At 30.6% G+C, this 17,318-nt stretch overlaps 1 protein-coding gene across 1 annotated transcript; it reads left to right on the top strand.

The window, feature by feature from the left end:
• The first annotated feature begins 1,607 nt into the window (after positions 1–1,607).
• Positions 1,608–7,869, top strand: LOC125048985. The gene is made up of 4 exons (XM_047647975.1): positions 1,608–1,706; positions 4,856–4,993; positions 6,238–6,399; positions 6,985–7,869. Exons 2-4 carry the CDS (start codon positions 4,877–4,879, stop codon positions 7,063–7,065), a joined length of 360 nt encoding a protein of 119 aa, XP_047503931.1. The 5' UTR covers positions 1,608–1,706; positions 4,856–4,876; the 3' UTR covers positions 7,066–7,869.
• The last annotated feature ends 9,449 nt before the right edge of the window (positions 7,870–17,318 follow it).

The raw sequence follows: 17,318 nt of genomic DNA, 5'->3' as shown, positions 1-17,318 counted from the left end.
CCCTCTAAAAATACATGTCCTTCCGAAATGCATTTCTGGACGATGGATAGTTTTTATATTCATAGATATGTGAATTATTTGATATGGAATAAATGTATTTATACTTCAAGTACAAAATTCTGTATTTATTTTGTATTTGTAACAGTTTTGATTTTTGTAATACCTTATAAAAGTAGTAAAAAATGCAAAAGACTTTTCTCATTCTCGTTTACCTACTTTTTATTCTTTTTCAATTTATAAACTATTATCGTTTGGAGAACATATTCTGCGTCCTCTGAAATAAAACCGAGTGTGTAGTGACTGGTACATTCTGAGCACACGTGTATTCGAATCTCAGCCGAACCCAATAGATTTTTCTACCTACATGTACCATTATTCTGTAGGGAATCAGAATGTCTAAGAACCAACAACAAGGTTTGTTTCAGGCAAATAAAGCATAACCTACTTGGTCAATGAAGACAAAATATCATCATGCATATTGCCCCATCGTCTGTTTGTATTAATTTTAATGACACCGATTATGTGACGTCATAAATGAGATAGATGGTAGTTAATAAACATAATATTAATATCAACATAATATCAACTCGATAGCGGCACTTTAAGGGATTAAACACCTTTAGATAAGCTGTGGTTATAGAATTGAAATAACATTGTTTAACCACAGTTTAGTATGAAATAGGTATACTTTTCGTGGCTATTAAATTATTATTAATGGAATCGAATGGTTACTTCGAGAAAAATTACATTCATTCATATTCTCAAATAAGATTATAACGTGCACTTATATTGTAGGGTGATGTTTTTTATGAGACCGTAGCTTATATCTCAAAATAATTGTCTATTACATATACTTCAGGAAGTAGTATAACATAAATTAAACGTGTTCAACATCGCGCCAGTAATCTCAGCATCTTCATAACTGGATCTATTTCTAGTTTTTGTAATCGCCAAATCTTATTACCTTATCACGTTTCAAGAAACTTTGAAAGTTTTATGACACTTCTATACCCGAAAGAAGTACCTATTTTCTAGTACTTTTTGGTTTCAGGATGTTGGTACAAATATTTTAAAACGATTGTAATGTTTACAGTATAAAAATTTATACATTTTAACAACTACAAAGGCCTTTGTATAGCCTGCTAGCAAAATTAATTATTAGGTCCTGTGATTCGTCTTATATATTTAGGGATTACTAAGAAGCTCGTGAATTGAGTGTAAATACTTAAAAATATATATTTTATTAATAGACTCTCTCCCAGAAGACCAAGTTCGTTTAACAAGAAATGGAATTCTCAGGTACAATAGGTCATCAATATTTTGGTTTGATTAACAGAGCAATAACATTCATTATAAATATAAAAATATAAAGGAAGTATTAATTTTTCAGTACATACTACATTTTATATAACTTAGTTTCAATTTAAAACCTCGTGGTGAATTCCTATTTGTAAAAGTTAGTTTAGCTTTCGTCAAAAATGTTCTAAAATTAAATTCTACTTACCATTTTATATACGAATTATTTTATGTTCTATAATTATCATAACTAAGTGCATGATTACTATATGCGCGTCCTTTAGAATCAGGCTCTTATAAAGGAAGGGCGGTCCCGCCCGCCCAATACTACGCTCTACGCTACCGCGCGGGAAACAACTCCAACCGTACTCTAACTTTTCATCAGTCTATAAAAGTGATAATTTACTAAGGTAAGTGTTATAACTATTTTTTAAAATTATATATAAACAATAAATAAGTTTTTAATAAGAGTAATAATTATATGATAAAGTGTGCAAGAACCAATTAGGTATTTTTGTATGTTCTTAATTATTATCATTATTGTTAATTTTGTAATTAAAGTAACGGTTCAATTAACATTGTTATGAATTTAAGTTAAATTCAACCTTCAGTCCAAATAAAAAGAAAATGGTAAAAAACTGTTTAAATTTACAAAAAAATATTCTAACATGAAAAATATGTTAAGATAACATATAGTTACTACGATAAATTTATGTTTCATAAGTATAAAACATATTGAGGTGTGTCTCGTAGGGGAGGTATTGAGAGTAAAAAAAAATAGTTAAAATTGGTATAATAATAATTTGAATCTAGATTGACAGATTGTAATAAAAAATATCATAAAGATCTTTAATTACATATACAATTAAAAAAATACTGCTGTGCCAAGACGTTACGTGAAACAAAACTTCATAGTTTAGTTTTATTATATTGACACTAATTAGTAATATTAATAAAATTAGAAAAATATGTTGTTTCCCTTTTTTGCAATGTAGTTTAATTTTAATAATTTGCAAAATTATTATTCTACAAAGAGACAGGGGCCCACGCACGAAGCGTTTAGCAACCCACCGAGGAACTCCCGCCACATTAAGAGAACTTTGATACACATTTTGAATATATTTTATTAGTTTAGTTTTTTTAAATATTTTTAGTGTCATGTATATAGTTTAGTTTTTTTTATAAATTATTGTAGTTTAACGGTTAAAAAAAATATATATTTATACGTAAATTTTCTGATAATATTGAGGTCTACGACCCACATTCTACGCGTTCGTAGCACCTATACGGTTTCTATGGTACGATTTGTATAATTAGAAATAAAATCAGCTTGATAAAAAGAAATTATGATTTAATGCGCTAATAGCAACTGTTTATTATAACAACAGTTCCACTCGTGTCGAAGCATAATGGATTTTCTAGATATTTTTTAATATCCTTTCATAAACACTGCCACTCATTTTGATGCAAATATACTAAATATTTTATATATGCTAAAACGCTGTTAGTTTTATTTATATATTAACCAAACTTCAACATAATTTAAAGCTTTTTATAATTGTGTCTTTCAATACCGGACCAATGGGCCAGGTTTGTATTTTGCAAGAACTAAGATACCATAGGTATGAATTGTGTAAAGATTCAATATTATTAAATTTTATACCTTCAAATCCCGGTGAAAGTTTATTATTTCAAGATTCATCTATAAACCTTTTAGAAAAAGAAATTTTTATCAATAATGCTTCTCATACTCGAACACCCGGTATACATATTCGTACACACCTGAAGTTTGATAGTCGCCCGTCACTAACATTGGCTTGGAAAATAACCACTTTACGCCTTAAAAATAGTTTTTTTTATTTTCTACCAAGTTACTTAGATGTATATCTAAGTAAACGATATGAACTCGAATTGATTGCATTATTTACATAACTAAGTGTTGACATAGTTTCTCAACATCATCACGACTGCTGTAAAATATTCGAAAAGACACTTTAAGAAAATAATGTATTGGATTTATATTCGTTAAATATGTTGTATTCAAAAGTAAACGCACGTAAAAAAATTGAAGATATTGAAGAGCACATTTTATTCGTATTAGTGAAAATGCTCTAATATTTAACGAAATTGCCCTTGAGGACATAAAGCGATGGAAAACAATTATTTAAAACGCACTCACCCATGAAAAGATATCAAGTTGGTCAGTAAAGTGGGCAAGCAATAAACAAGTTTATCCACAATCGTAAATAAGTGTGCCATTTGTCCTTTATTTTTCAAAAGACTATCGTAAGACCGCTGTCAATGCTTGAGATGTTTGGCGGATTATTTACTCCGATTCATATCTGCGCCGTTTCAGTAGATAATAAGAAAAACAATGCCAACTCGGTGGTAATTTTAAATAAAGAATTTCTTTCGGTCTCTATCGCAACAACCCAATGGGACTTGGCATTAGATTCCTCATTTTCTTTTATCAAATAAGTGACCACCCTTCTGTATCTAACGTACGTAAATATTTTTGGGTCACAAGTCTTTTTCTTACAATGTTTATCTTCATTGTGGGGACAGTTGTACCTAAAGAAAGAATAATCAATTAATCATGATGATTTAGATATAAGAAAAAACAAATATTTTACGAGTACATTAGAAAAGGTAAGACAAAATTTAATCTGAAATAAAGAAATGTTTGTGTCTAAGGCATCGTGTATAATATTGATGCTACTAAAAAAGCTGTTATAATAATAATAAGTTTTATGAAGCTACCAAAGTCATATTAATTCTAAAACTTCGCTTTATTTTTGTTTCCATTCAAAAGGTAGCATTATTATAAAAAAGCACAGTCATCAGCGATTAACCCAAAAACGTACCAAAAATTCTAATAAATAAAATATCGAAATTTCGCTAGACAGCAGGGACTTAGAGAATTATTGATGAATATGAACAAACGACTTCGTTATAACATGATACAATGAGGATGCGACCTCGATTCTCCGGTTTTTGCTATAAATCTTTTAAATTACCTATTCCTCATATTTCGTCTTTATTATTTGGAGTACATTTTCACTTGATAATGACTAAGTCACAAGGTCGACACTAAAGTAAAAGTATTTTAGGTAAATACTTTAACTGTAACCTTAGATACATATAAAATATGTATAACTTTTCATTCGGTCTAAGGCTATTATCGTGGCGAAGTATCTCTATGTTGCAATAATATAATAATGTACGTAAGTCCCCAATAGTGGTGAAGATACTTTCACTTCAGTTAATGGTTAGTACCCACAAATATTTTTTCATGTCAAACATAAGATTTGAGGAATAAATAAATTAAACTAAGCCATGAAGGCCAATTCTTAATATATTATAATATTTTTGATGAGATGGAAAACGTCCATGGCTGGAGCTAATCGTAGTACCCAGTTATTTATTTAAATAGGTGTTAATTTGTTAGTAAAAAAATTAATTGCCCTCGCTAGGTTCTATATCGCTTCACAGAAATAAGTTTAAAGTCTATATATTTATTATTATCCATATCGTTAAATATGATAATGTATTTTTTCAGGCTTTGGGTAATGTTATCAAGATGATGTCACTACCGCTAATCGTATCACTGTCTATTACTCTCGTCTCAGCTTTACCCGCAGCAGTTTTGGTCGATGAAGATTATCCTTTAACAGTAGACCCTAGAAATTTACAAGAGGTATAGGATAATTTTACTTATTCTTTATTTACAAAAATCGTTAACATTTTAGCTCTTTTTGCATGTAAATAGCACCTTCTTATAATTTACATTATTGTTATACTTTTTAGTGATATTGATACATAAGTAAAAATGCGTAGTCATAAAGCAAAATCGAAATAGTATCTATTTTTTGTAAGATTTATGACGAATCATTGTAATTTTACATCAAAAAGGAAAAGTGGTTTATAGGAAGTCGTTAAGTACAAAACTTTGGTCATCTTATACAAATTGAAAGATATTAAAAATGTCTTTAAATTTTTAGGAATTCATAAAATTTGATTAATTATAACACCCACATGACTTCAAAACGGTGGCGTTTCGACCCTTGTTCCAGGCCTCGGGATTCTGTGTTTGTTTCGTGATCATTCGTTTTAAGTAGGTGATCAGGCTTCTGTGCCTTACACATGGCGGCATGCCCAGTTTCCTTACGTTTTTTTGGTCACCGTACGAGCGAGTGTTAAATGCGCACTTAGAAAGAAAAAGTTGGTGCTCGAACTCAAAGAAGCTGTGATACGAGCACCTCATGTTTGAGAGTCGCAAGATAAAGTACTGGGTCAACACTACCTACGTGAAAACCTTGTATTTGTTTCGTAGCCTAAATATAAATTTCTCCCAGAACTTTTCAAGGCTTTTCAGATAAAATTATTAATCTGCTGTTGCTTTTGGAAAAAACATTTACTTAACTGTAAGCCTTCTGTGCCTAACAACTCGGAAAAATAATTATTATTTACAAATCTAGAACAGCTCATTAAAGTAATGACTTGTAATCTACTAAACAATCGAGGCAATGCTGGCGTTAACTTTTATAATACTTCACGCCTTCTTAACCGATTAAGGCCATATTTTGACAATTAGTTTGAAGTCACTCTGCGGGAAGATTAATTATCTACTGAGTTTAAAGATTTATTGTCATAGGAAAATATTTAATAACAAGCTTTTTGAACTTAACAATTAAATTAAATTTATTATAATTTGTTATTTTTGAGATATTCAGGACAATAAAAAGGAGTCAATCTTGGGATAAAAACGCAAAATTGTTGTGTGTAAAACTGGAAAAAATTAACAGCTACTGAAAATATGTATCACTTTCAGAATAAATTAATTGATTTTTTTTGTTAGATTATATATATATCTTGTGCTCGAATATGTATTTTAAATACTAGGGTGTGTATACATTTATTGTAGCATAGACTAATTTTCAGAACTACATAGTTCCACAGAAGAGGGCGGCACTAGTACTTGATAGACTTCTGGTGGCATTGCAAAAGGCTCTAAGGGAAAGTCCTACTTCACGATTTGATCCTGATCGCGATGGACCACGAACGGCACCATTGAGATTGGCACATTATGATGCAAACGATATGGTAAAACTCATTTTAATTATAATCATTTGTAGACTATGACCATTGACTACGTTGCCATGACCACGAAAATCACTTGAAACTATTATGTAAATGGTATTAAATATTATGTGTAAAGACACTTATACATTTTTAATTTTGTAGAAACATTTTGACTGGGAAAGACATATAATTTATGTACCCTATACTGTAAATATTATACGATGTAATTAGACTATAAACACGGCATTAACTGTCTAATAAATTATGATTTCCCCTTCAAGTTAGGTATATAAAACTTTTATGAATGTACATAGTCATTTTTTTCAGAAGGACCAAGAGGAAGGTTCAAAAGGTCCGTACACCCTCCACTTAAGGGTTAACTATCTCTTACTTATACGCATATCAAATTACTACACCAAATATAATGGGAAATACTAACCGCAATATCAATAGATCCAAAAACCTGTCCACAAACGAAAGATGCAACAATTTTTAAATTTTCTTCCTATACGGACGACCTATAAATTATCCATTATGATGGATATCAATGATGTGCAACATTTTTAATTTATTTATTACAAATTATACATTTATTATGGTTTTCAGACTGGTCTTCAACGTCGAGGCCAAGGCAACAACCGCGGTCGAGTCCTCAGATGTTATTTTAACGCAATAACTTGCTTCTAACAGTAATTATACGTATCATCTTCAATACCACATCATTAATATCATTCACATTATTTAATAATTTTTACGTCTATTTATGAAGATTTATGTAACTATTTTTCTAATAGCTATTTACGAATGTTTAATGTAATGCGCTCTTTTGTACTACTGTTTAATTTGATTAACAAATTGCATTGTAACGATGTAGATTAAAATATGGAATGGATAAAGGGGCTTTTGGTTGTACTGAAAGTAGTTGCCGCTATCGAATCGTGTGATTTCACATAAAATAATTTGAAATATTGTAATATGTATAGTAAAGTGAGCGAGCCAATATGTAGAAAAATAAATAAATTGTTCGTTCAATTAGTGTCAGAAAACATGTCCCTCTAAAATATAATAAGCCACTTTTTATAATATTATATATTTACACACGTGGAACCGAGGATTTGGTTTCCCAATGCTCGCTCTATATACTTTGTTACTCTGTGTTTCAGGCATATGCAGAATATTTTGATTGTTTAATCACATGTCAGGTAGTTGCGGTGACTGTATAACCCTTTTATCTTTCTTTATATATTCTAAGATTACAAAATTGCACAAAAACGTCGATTGATTTTATAAATATTTTATAAAATTTTGTTCTTAAGCAATGTAAAAAAAAATGAAAAGAAGCTGTTGTGTGAAGCTGAATGTTTTTATTGATAACTTATTTTAAAAAATATATTTTGTTTTACGTATATAATACCTACATTCGCTATTTTTAATTATATAAGAAACTGAAAGCAGTCTTCGTTTAACTTTTAAAACAAATATCATTTTTTAACTAATTAAAATAAAATAATAATCGGGTATCTATCCTTATTTTATTTCAAACCAAAACAAAGTAATTGAATAGAATACATAAAGATATTTAGATCTTATAATCCTTTAATTGAAATAAAATTAAAAGTCTTGATCAAGTTTTGATCGAATTCAGAGTAATCAGAATACGGAATTATAACAAATTGAAGGATTATTAATTATTTATCAATTATAAATAAGTTTGATTGATGTTTTAATACAACATTATGGTTTACTCTCGTTTCAAAGCTCAGCGACGCCCTCAGGCTTATTGTTAAGTATCAAGAACCAGCTCTATGGCTTAGTTTGTTACACAAATCGTCTATTGTCTCTGAGTTTGAATCCTGGTGAAAGAATAATTATTTTTGATTGGAAAATACAGATAACGAACACTTGGGTATGAGTTTATCAAGATTATTAAGATACCAGATTTATAAAAAATATATACAAGTTATAATTATATTAGTGTCGTTGCATTGTTTCACAGAAAAGAGATTTTTTATCAAAATATGACTAACGTAACTAAAATAAAAAGAAATACAATTATAGGCACGGAAATGTAAACTTTAGCGTAACTTTAGCGTATATAAAGCAATTTAGAGTACATTCATAAAAGACACAACAATTACGAGAAGGATTTTAAAGCAGTAGAAGTAGAAAGCAGTAGAGGAGCACGAAAGCATGAGTATTATAGGAATTACACAATATGCTAATGTATAAGGCATACCCGATGTTAGTACGCGTAATAGGTAAATCAAATGAATTTCATGATCTCATGATCAGCTCGCTGCGCCGGTCCAAATTTCTCTAAGGGTAGTGCAATCAATTCTTTTTCTCAATTATTAAATTCAGTTCGGCGTTGACTTAGTACGGCTATGTATTCGGTAATTTAATATGCACAAGAACTTTCGAACTTCTATACATACTACATCTTTGACATATTAATTAACATACAAGGCGCATCTTTCGCTAAAATTTATGTCCATGACGTGACTGACAAAATAGACCCAGAAAAGTCCGAAAGGTTGCTGGAAAGTTAACTCCATCTAGGCCTTAATAACTCTTATTACAATTATTTTACTCCTGTTTGTTTCCCTAGTATCAAAGTTAAAGCTCCCTTCGCTAGATGTCCTTACAAAGTATCCCTAGTGTGTAACACAAGATGTCGCTAGTACGATTATATGGTTAAAGTTTTACATTCTTGCTGTTTAATATAACTTATGTCACTAATTTTACTCATAATATTATTCATCATAATATTATATTCGTTAATTTCCTTTCTTGTATTACATTGTACTAAACAATTTGAAATAATATATTTTAATTTTTAATTTATTTTATACAATTATTATACCAACAAAGAATTAACAACATAATGCCTAAAGCGCCAAAATAGGTGCCAAATTATGTAATTCTATAAATATACGAAGGCTAATCTATGCTACATTGATTGTTTGAAGACCCATAGATTATTTCTTTGAATTTTTTTTAGGAAATCATCCCTCGGTATATTTCGGTAAACCCCAAATATTTATTATTTTACCTGGTCCGAGTTATCAATGAGCTGATACAATGGTTTTAATTAAAGATTATATATATATAATTAAAATGTTACCTATTTGCAAGCTATTCTATTTTATTTTCACGATTATGATCTCACTTCAAAATCTTTACAGCTTGCATCTAGATCATTGATTTTATGCCTCTATTCACTAGTGGCCGCATTTATTCGTATCGCAAAGAAATATCTCAGTTATTGTGACATGAAACTTCCTTATACCGTCTATATCGGTTTTAAATGAAAAATCTGTGATAATTTCCTTCGAATGTTTTGAAGATTTTAATTTTATATGGATTTTATTGGTAAAAAGTAGTTCTATTAGTATCCAAGAAAATGACTCAGTGAAAACTTCGAAAAAAATAGCTTCTTATTAAAACAACCCAATACATATTATACATTCCATTAAAAACCCGAATTACCTAACCTATTACGAGTATTCTACGAAAGCTACGCCCCAATGACATTGCGAAGATTCTCTCGAACGACGAAATTTGTTCTTTCAAATTAGTCGCTGCACAGTAAATAAAAATTATGCTAAGCCTCTTTATGTTAAAATATACATGCTTTTCTAGCTGGGGTTCTCGTATTAATCCAAAGACCGCTAGCTAGGTTTGAAAAAAATATGCATCCCCTTCACTTAAACGTTACGTACTTTTTGCGGAAATTATCGAGTTCTTAAAACTTGATCAAATTTAGAATAAATATGAACGTACGATATGACGACGTGATACGTGTTAAAAAATCACAGATCGGGATTGGGTTTGACTAGAATAGAACTTGATTCTTATAAAGAAAATAAACCTGTATAATGTCAGGGACGTAATAGGTACTTAGTAACAAAATCCATTTCACACAAGAGTAATTTTATGCAAGAATGCGTTGAATAAAAATACAATAACGTGGGCAGAAGTCCCTGAGATTAAATATGGTTGAATTTAATCCGATTTTAAAATTTTATATTCGAAACTAGGTAGGTTCGCCTAGTTTTGATTAGTTATAAGTGATATTGTCATGGAGATGGAAATATATGAATCAGTTATGTAGTTCCAGTTACAATTACTTATTACGAAGAAACTCAAATTACACTTTATTAAAATATCACAACACAAGATTCAATCATTGATCAGCCTTGCGATTCTGTAACTCACTTTTCGAGCTCACACAGCGGTATTCACAGCGGCGGTCGCGCTCAAATCAGTCGGGAAGCAGTCATTTTACGATTTGGCATTCCGATAAGGAGGGAGCTTGTAGTTTATTGTTAATCAGACAGAATCGCAAGGCAGGACTACAAATGGAAATGTCAAGATTCGTTGATCATTTTAAAGAAAAGAGCTCATCGTTAAAGACCACGTATGTAACGAAAAGGTGGTTAGCCACTGCTCCCATAAAATAAAAAAGAACTTGTAAGGATAATTCCTAATGGAGATATTAAATGTATGCATTTATATAATTTCAAAATTAGTATAGCAGTAGTTTGCCCATCAGCTCATATCTTCGAGAATAATTGTAGTGAGTAAATTTAAAATAAATCTGGAAATCCATAATTATTAAATGTAAGAAAATTTACAGAAATTCGTTTATTAATCTACTAAACCTCGATTTATCATTAAAGTCTTAAGAAATTTGATAGTCATAATAGAACCCTGAAACTTTTGAAAGGGATTATGCTAAACTAAGTAAACCAAGCAATTTGAACCACAATGTGAAATTAACATTACCAAAAAACGAAAATCATTTTCATTTACGCAATTTCTAAATACTAATTAATAAAGTTTCGATAATATATTATGGTGTATGTAATTTTTGTATTTCTATTTCTCTGCTAGCCATGCGTGGTACCGATGACTGGTCGGACTTGAATTCGTGTACTAACAGGTGGGCTGAAAAGTTCGTAGGCTAACATAGAAAAAAACTTTTTTATAGAATTGATTGTTCAGAGTTTTCGAGAGCGATACAACGATTATAGCGGTCATACAATTTTTCGATACCATTTCTATAGTGCGATTTGTCTTTACCTGAGGCTAATAGGCTTCAGTTTCGGCGATTACCTCTTCATCAGCGCAAAATTTCTGTCCAGCGAGCATTCTCTTGAGGTCTGAGAACAGGAAACCAAGAGTTTATATCCAGTTCTTCTCGTCTGCTCTATTCACTGGATTTGGACAGAAAATCTGATCTATAAGCATTTTTCTATTGACGTTCATAAGTGTACATTGTTACCTATATGAATAATTGAAATGTCTAAGCTGTAATCTTTTATAAAAACTCGCAGATTAACCTTTTGGTTACATTAAGACTGTACGTGCTAAAGCTCGTACATTTTGCTCATTTACAAGCATAACGATTTCCTATGTATCTACGTGCCCTGGCTATACAGTTTGATCACTTATAAGCATGACTATTTCCTAAATCGTCGGAGTCACGCCCCGAGAGTATAGCCAGACGCAGGCACTCTCTTCGACTGTTACTTTGCAGTCATTCGTATCATTACAATTAACTAAATTATGGGATCATCAATCATCATACACCCCGTAGCCAGACGTCAGTACTCTCTTTGATTGTTAAATTACACTCAGTCGTTATATAGCAATTAACATTCCATTATTTCGCTCATATTATATTGTGTTACGCGAGTGATAAATACAGAGTAAGTCAAAAATCTTCTATTATTTCAAACACCCGATGACCCAGGAACCCGTACAAAGACTATCCTAAAATAACATTTACTAATGTAGGAAACCGCATTGGAATCCTTTAGATGATATAAATGTAAAATTTAGCGAAATAAATATTTTTTCTTTGAATTAAGTTTAACAAAAATACTTGAGAAGCTGTTTCATTTGTAAGTGCTGTACTCTAAATTCTACTTAATGTATAATTGATAGAAATTGCAACGTTTTTTTCGCTCAACAAAGTACGCAGTGTTACATTACGGTACTTAAATATAACAATGTTTACTTTATTTCCACGTCATTAACAGGACACTATGCAGGCCTTTGAAATATTGCTTCAGTTCTTCTGGAGTAACTTTAGACGTTGCTAGTGTAAAAAAATACACACTAAAGGACGCTTATATTATGTTTATTAATGATTATTTTGTATTAAACTTAATAATGATAATTAATAAAATTTAGATAATCATTTGTGATCATGATTTCTTTTTCGTAAATATTAAATCCGTTTACGCTATTAAAACGATAAATTTATGTCTTTGTGTCTGCCTTAATTGTAATTACCTTGTGATTAAAAGAGATTCGCCAGCGTTAGTCTAATTAGACCGATATAGGTTTTATAAAAAGGCAATATTTAAAGACTTGTCCAAGAAAAATAAGTCAGTGGCGCTACAAGATCTGGATCTCAGATTTCTCTATCTGTTGCATTGGGATAGCCAAGGATCGAACATACGAACTCGAGTCGCACGCTGAAACCACTAGGCCAACATTACTCTTAAGAATGCATTCTTATTCAATAATGCCCCTGAGAATCACATATAGACATCCCGATAATTTTATAAAATCGCGTTGAAGTTATAACTGGCTTTTTTACACGCTTTATATTAGCTTCACGTGTATGTATGTATGTATGTAATGACTCCTTCGGACTCGATTTTAACCCGCTTTAAACGGACATATTTTATTCAAATTTTGCGCACCTGTCAAAGATCGATGACAATGCAATAATCCGAAAAAAAAATTTAACTAAAAAATAAAAATAAATAATAGTTGAAAAAAACTAAAAAAAAACACGCTTTTAAAGCACATCAAACTAAAAAGTGAAAAATAATTCCTAATTTAGGCTGAAAATGGTAATGAACAAAAAATACTGGTATTATTGTGAAAAAGCGTGGGGCGCTCTGTGCCATATTTTTCGTCTATCGTGAAAAAAGCGTGTTTTATTTTTTTTAAACTATTATTTATGATTGTAAGCACTGGGGTCGTCAGAGTACCTAATCCTTTACACTATCATTAGCCAATTGGAGATGCTTTAGTTTGACATAACGCGTAAGAGACTTTAACCAGCTATCCTATATATAAATCTTTTTATGTTATATTATAAAAATTAATATAGATATAAAAATATAAACCTCTGCGTTAAACACATTAAGTTCGAAGGTAGAAAATAAAATAACATTTTCCACAGCGTTAAGGTGATTCTGTAACTTGATCAGTGAGTTGATTATGCTATACGATCTACGCGACGTCCTTTAACCTCGATAATTAATCTAATAAATGATATTTTATATTTGACGTAATACCTTAAAAATATATACACTTGCAAAGGCATAACATAAATGTGTATATATTATACTGGAGTGTATTATTTTATATTAGATGATAAAAAATGCATAACTAGTTTTAAACACCTTTTAACTAGTCCGCTCTTAACCTCCAAACAATATTTAAAAAAAAAAGATGAATTCGTATCACACATTTTTATTTTTTATTTAAAATATTGTTTAAAAATATGAGCGCCGTTTATGGGTAAAGGGCTTTTATAAAGACACCAAAACTGTACTTTGCTGCAAACATTTTGAGTTCTACACTTTCATGGTTAATTGATAACGTATATGTAAAACCTGGAGGTCGCGAGTTCGACTACCGGCAAACAATAATTGTCAAGATTTGAAGACACAAACTGATTACCCACAATTAGAAAAATTGTTAGACACTCGTTGTGCTTGCCCTATAAACCTACCCAAAGGTACCTACAATATCATACAAGTATAATATTCACGTGCAGCAAATGAAATTACTCTTTATGTCTGGGTATTCACTTCAAAATATCGTAGAATTGTAGACGTTGTGAGTAGAGCGTAAAAGTGGCTCGTTATAACAACCTGTTGGAATATTGCAACGTCTATTTTCGTCTTGTATCCGTTGAAAATGTTGGCTTATTTATCTTTTAAGTTTTAAGTTAACATCATCCGGATAAAATCATAGCTACAGCTTTTCAAGGCGCTGAAATCTTCAAGGAAACGGTCTGTCGGGAATTTTTAGAATTCAAGTATTATGCTACTTTATGGATTTTTATGCTATGTTTAACGAAATCAGGTACAGCCTTGCGATTCTGTAACTCACTTTTCGAACTCGCACAGCGGTTTCCGCATCGGTGGTCGCTTTCAAATCAGTCGTGAAGCAGTCATTTTATGATTTGGCAGTCAGATAAACATTAAACTACAAGCTCCCACCTTATCAGAATGCCAAATCAAAAAATGTCTGCTTCACGACTGATTTGAGAGCGACCGCCGATGCGAAAACCGCTGTGTGAGTTCGAAAAGTGAGTTACAGAATCGCAGGGCTGAAGTGATATATTTGTTTACTTAAATAATCTAGGTTATGCCAAAACGCTAACCGAAAGTGCGTTGCCTTTAACAAATATTATAAAAATAATTACTTAATATAACTGTAATAATATTGTTTGTATTCAGTGTTTAATTTTGTTTAATTTCTAATTGACGTCAACACTGATTACCACAGGGAGGCAAATTATCCAAACTTATATTGGTTTACGGCTGTGTAATTTCAAATTCAGTTACAATGTTTGTCGAATATATCAAATATCGACCGTAATTTCTTAATTGCTTTAACTCCCAAGAGATGAGTCTGCTCTTATTTATTGGAAGTCTTTCGGTTGAAACAAGCCAATACGCAATAATACACGCAAGATTGTATAGTAATAATTTACGTTCAAACATACAACACAATGAAATTGATTTAAGACACTACCAAAAATATGGAATTAGTATGAATTTATTTATTTACTTTGAACCCGAGATCTCAAGACTAATAGGCATTAGCTATAGTTTAACACTGATGGTATTATTGTTTACAAAATCATATTCAGTGTAGTAATGATGATTTTAAGTTTACCCGTGAAACTTGTTATCACAGCCTATAGCTACACAAATATTATTACAATTGATCATTTTACATAAGAAAACACATATATAGTAGATAATACTTCCAACTTTACGCAGAATTTGACTAAGATAACGGAAGATAGGTTAGATTGAATGATATGTACGTAGATATTATCTACATCTACATATTTAATTAGGTTATTGTATTAATATCACATTAAATTGTATGTATATTACGAAATTATTAGGTTAAACTTAAATGAGGTATCTTAAAAGCGAAATAAACAAAACAACTTTTGCGTAAAATAAACATTGGTTTTGAACCCGTCTCTTAAAACGTGGTATTTAATTGAACTTTTTAATTACCAGCCCTGCGATTCTGTAACTCACTTTTCGAACTCACACAGCGGTTTTCGCATCGGCGGTCGCTCTCAAATCAGTCGTGAAGCAGTCATTTTATGATGACCGCCGATGCGAAAACCGCTGTGTGAGTTCGAAAAGTGAGTTACAGAATCGCAGGGCAGTATTTTAACGTTGTGTAAACTTTTTTGTATTTGATAGCTAATTAACAGTTTGCTTTTTTATAACCTTTATATAAAGTTGCTATGATACAATTACATTATGATAGATCAAACAAATCTATTAAAAAATTACGAAGTACGACGTTTAGTATATACAAAAAAATATATAATCTTACCATATTATAGTAGACGTGTGTATGAAAGTTGTTCTCAGTAGCAATTTTATTTCCATGGACCGTCAAATATACAACTAGGGAGATGTCTCACCCGGATAAAATCACATCTTAAATACATTGTGTATTAGTATTACATATTACTTTAAAACTAGCGCACTTTATATGATGACAGTTAAAATCATGTTTGCTATCATTTATCAATCTCCAATAGGTTATGCTAAAACTATAATTTCAGTGATATGGGGTGGTCTTAGTATAATGTACGGTAAAGTATGTATTTTAATAGCTGATATTGAGGCGTATTTTATCAATAAACACTTAAGCTAAATAAAAAAATTCGGCGCCAAGTAGAACATTCTTAGACGCCCCGCTGAAAAGCAATGAACTTATGTGGAAATCGTTTTTACTAGTCGTAAATAATAAAGTGGATTGTAATGGACTCAATCATGGCTGTCAGTTATATACGAGTATGACAGCGTAATTATAAAATTGATAGTCGTAAGGCTTTATATCCTCCTCTCATTTAATTTTACGGTTATAAAAGTAGGTCATATATCATTTTCATAATGGTTTAATATAAAAAGCAGAAATACTTATTTTCTAAGAATGTTATATCCGGTAGAATGTTTGTGCCACGGAGGCCTTCAAAGGGCAGTGCCGGAACTACCCAAGGTGTAGTAACCAGAAAGTATATATATACATATATATATACTTTCTGGTTACTAATTTACAACATATTTCTTACTTTTCGTAGCAATACCCATTAAGACCACCTTGGGTAAAAACATTCATTAAAAAAATCATCTAGGTATATCAAAGATTTGTGTCATTTTTAAATAGTCTGAAAAATCTGAAAATGTTATGAGAATAATGAATAAGTAAAGCAACAACTTTATAAAATCTTGTATGGTAAATAAACGTATATTGTATATATGTATTCTGTTTTATAGCTACCCTTTAAAAGCACTCAAGGATCCATTATAAATTATTGCGGTAGCTGTGTGTAACTGTTAGTATTAAATTTTACTTGAGAATCTACAAGGCTTTCATAATTTAATAGATTGTGATTGTTTATTAATTCAATTATCATATAACACAGCTAGTAGTTATATGAAAAAATATTGATGGCAGTATTATTTTTAGTTGGCTAAATACTTTGTATATCTTAATTTTTTTTTTTTTTTTATATACATGTGTCTTTACTAAGACATCATGGCTCATTACAATCTAGACTAACTTAAGACTAATAAGTAATTTAAGTCTAACCTAATTTACTAATAAGGATTTTTTCATAAGAAAGTGTCCAATAACACTAC

This window comes from Pieris napi, chromosome 4 (assembly GCF_905475465.1).
Source record: "Pieris napi chromosome 4, ilPieNapi1.2, whole genome shotgun sequence".
NCBI classification, from domain to species: Eukaryota; Metazoa; Arthropoda; class Insecta; order Lepidoptera; family Pieridae; genus Pieris; species Pieris napi.
This window is presented reverse-complemented; position numbering and strand designations above follow the sequence as displayed.

Bases quoted from the DNA above. Each gene is read 5' to 3' on its own strand.
- LOC125048985 (XM_047647975.1), top strand. From the start codon at position 4,877: ATGATGTCACTACCGCTAATCGTATCACTGTCTATTACTCTCGTCTCA. The intron at 4,994-6,237 runs GTATAGGATAAT...ACTAATTTTCAG, and splicing joins ACCCTAGAAATTTACAAGAG to AACTACATAGTTCCACAGAA. The intron at 6,400-6,984 runs GTAAAACTCATT...TATGGTTTTCAG, and splicing joins ATTATGATGCAAACGATATG to ACTGGTCTTCAACGTCGAGG.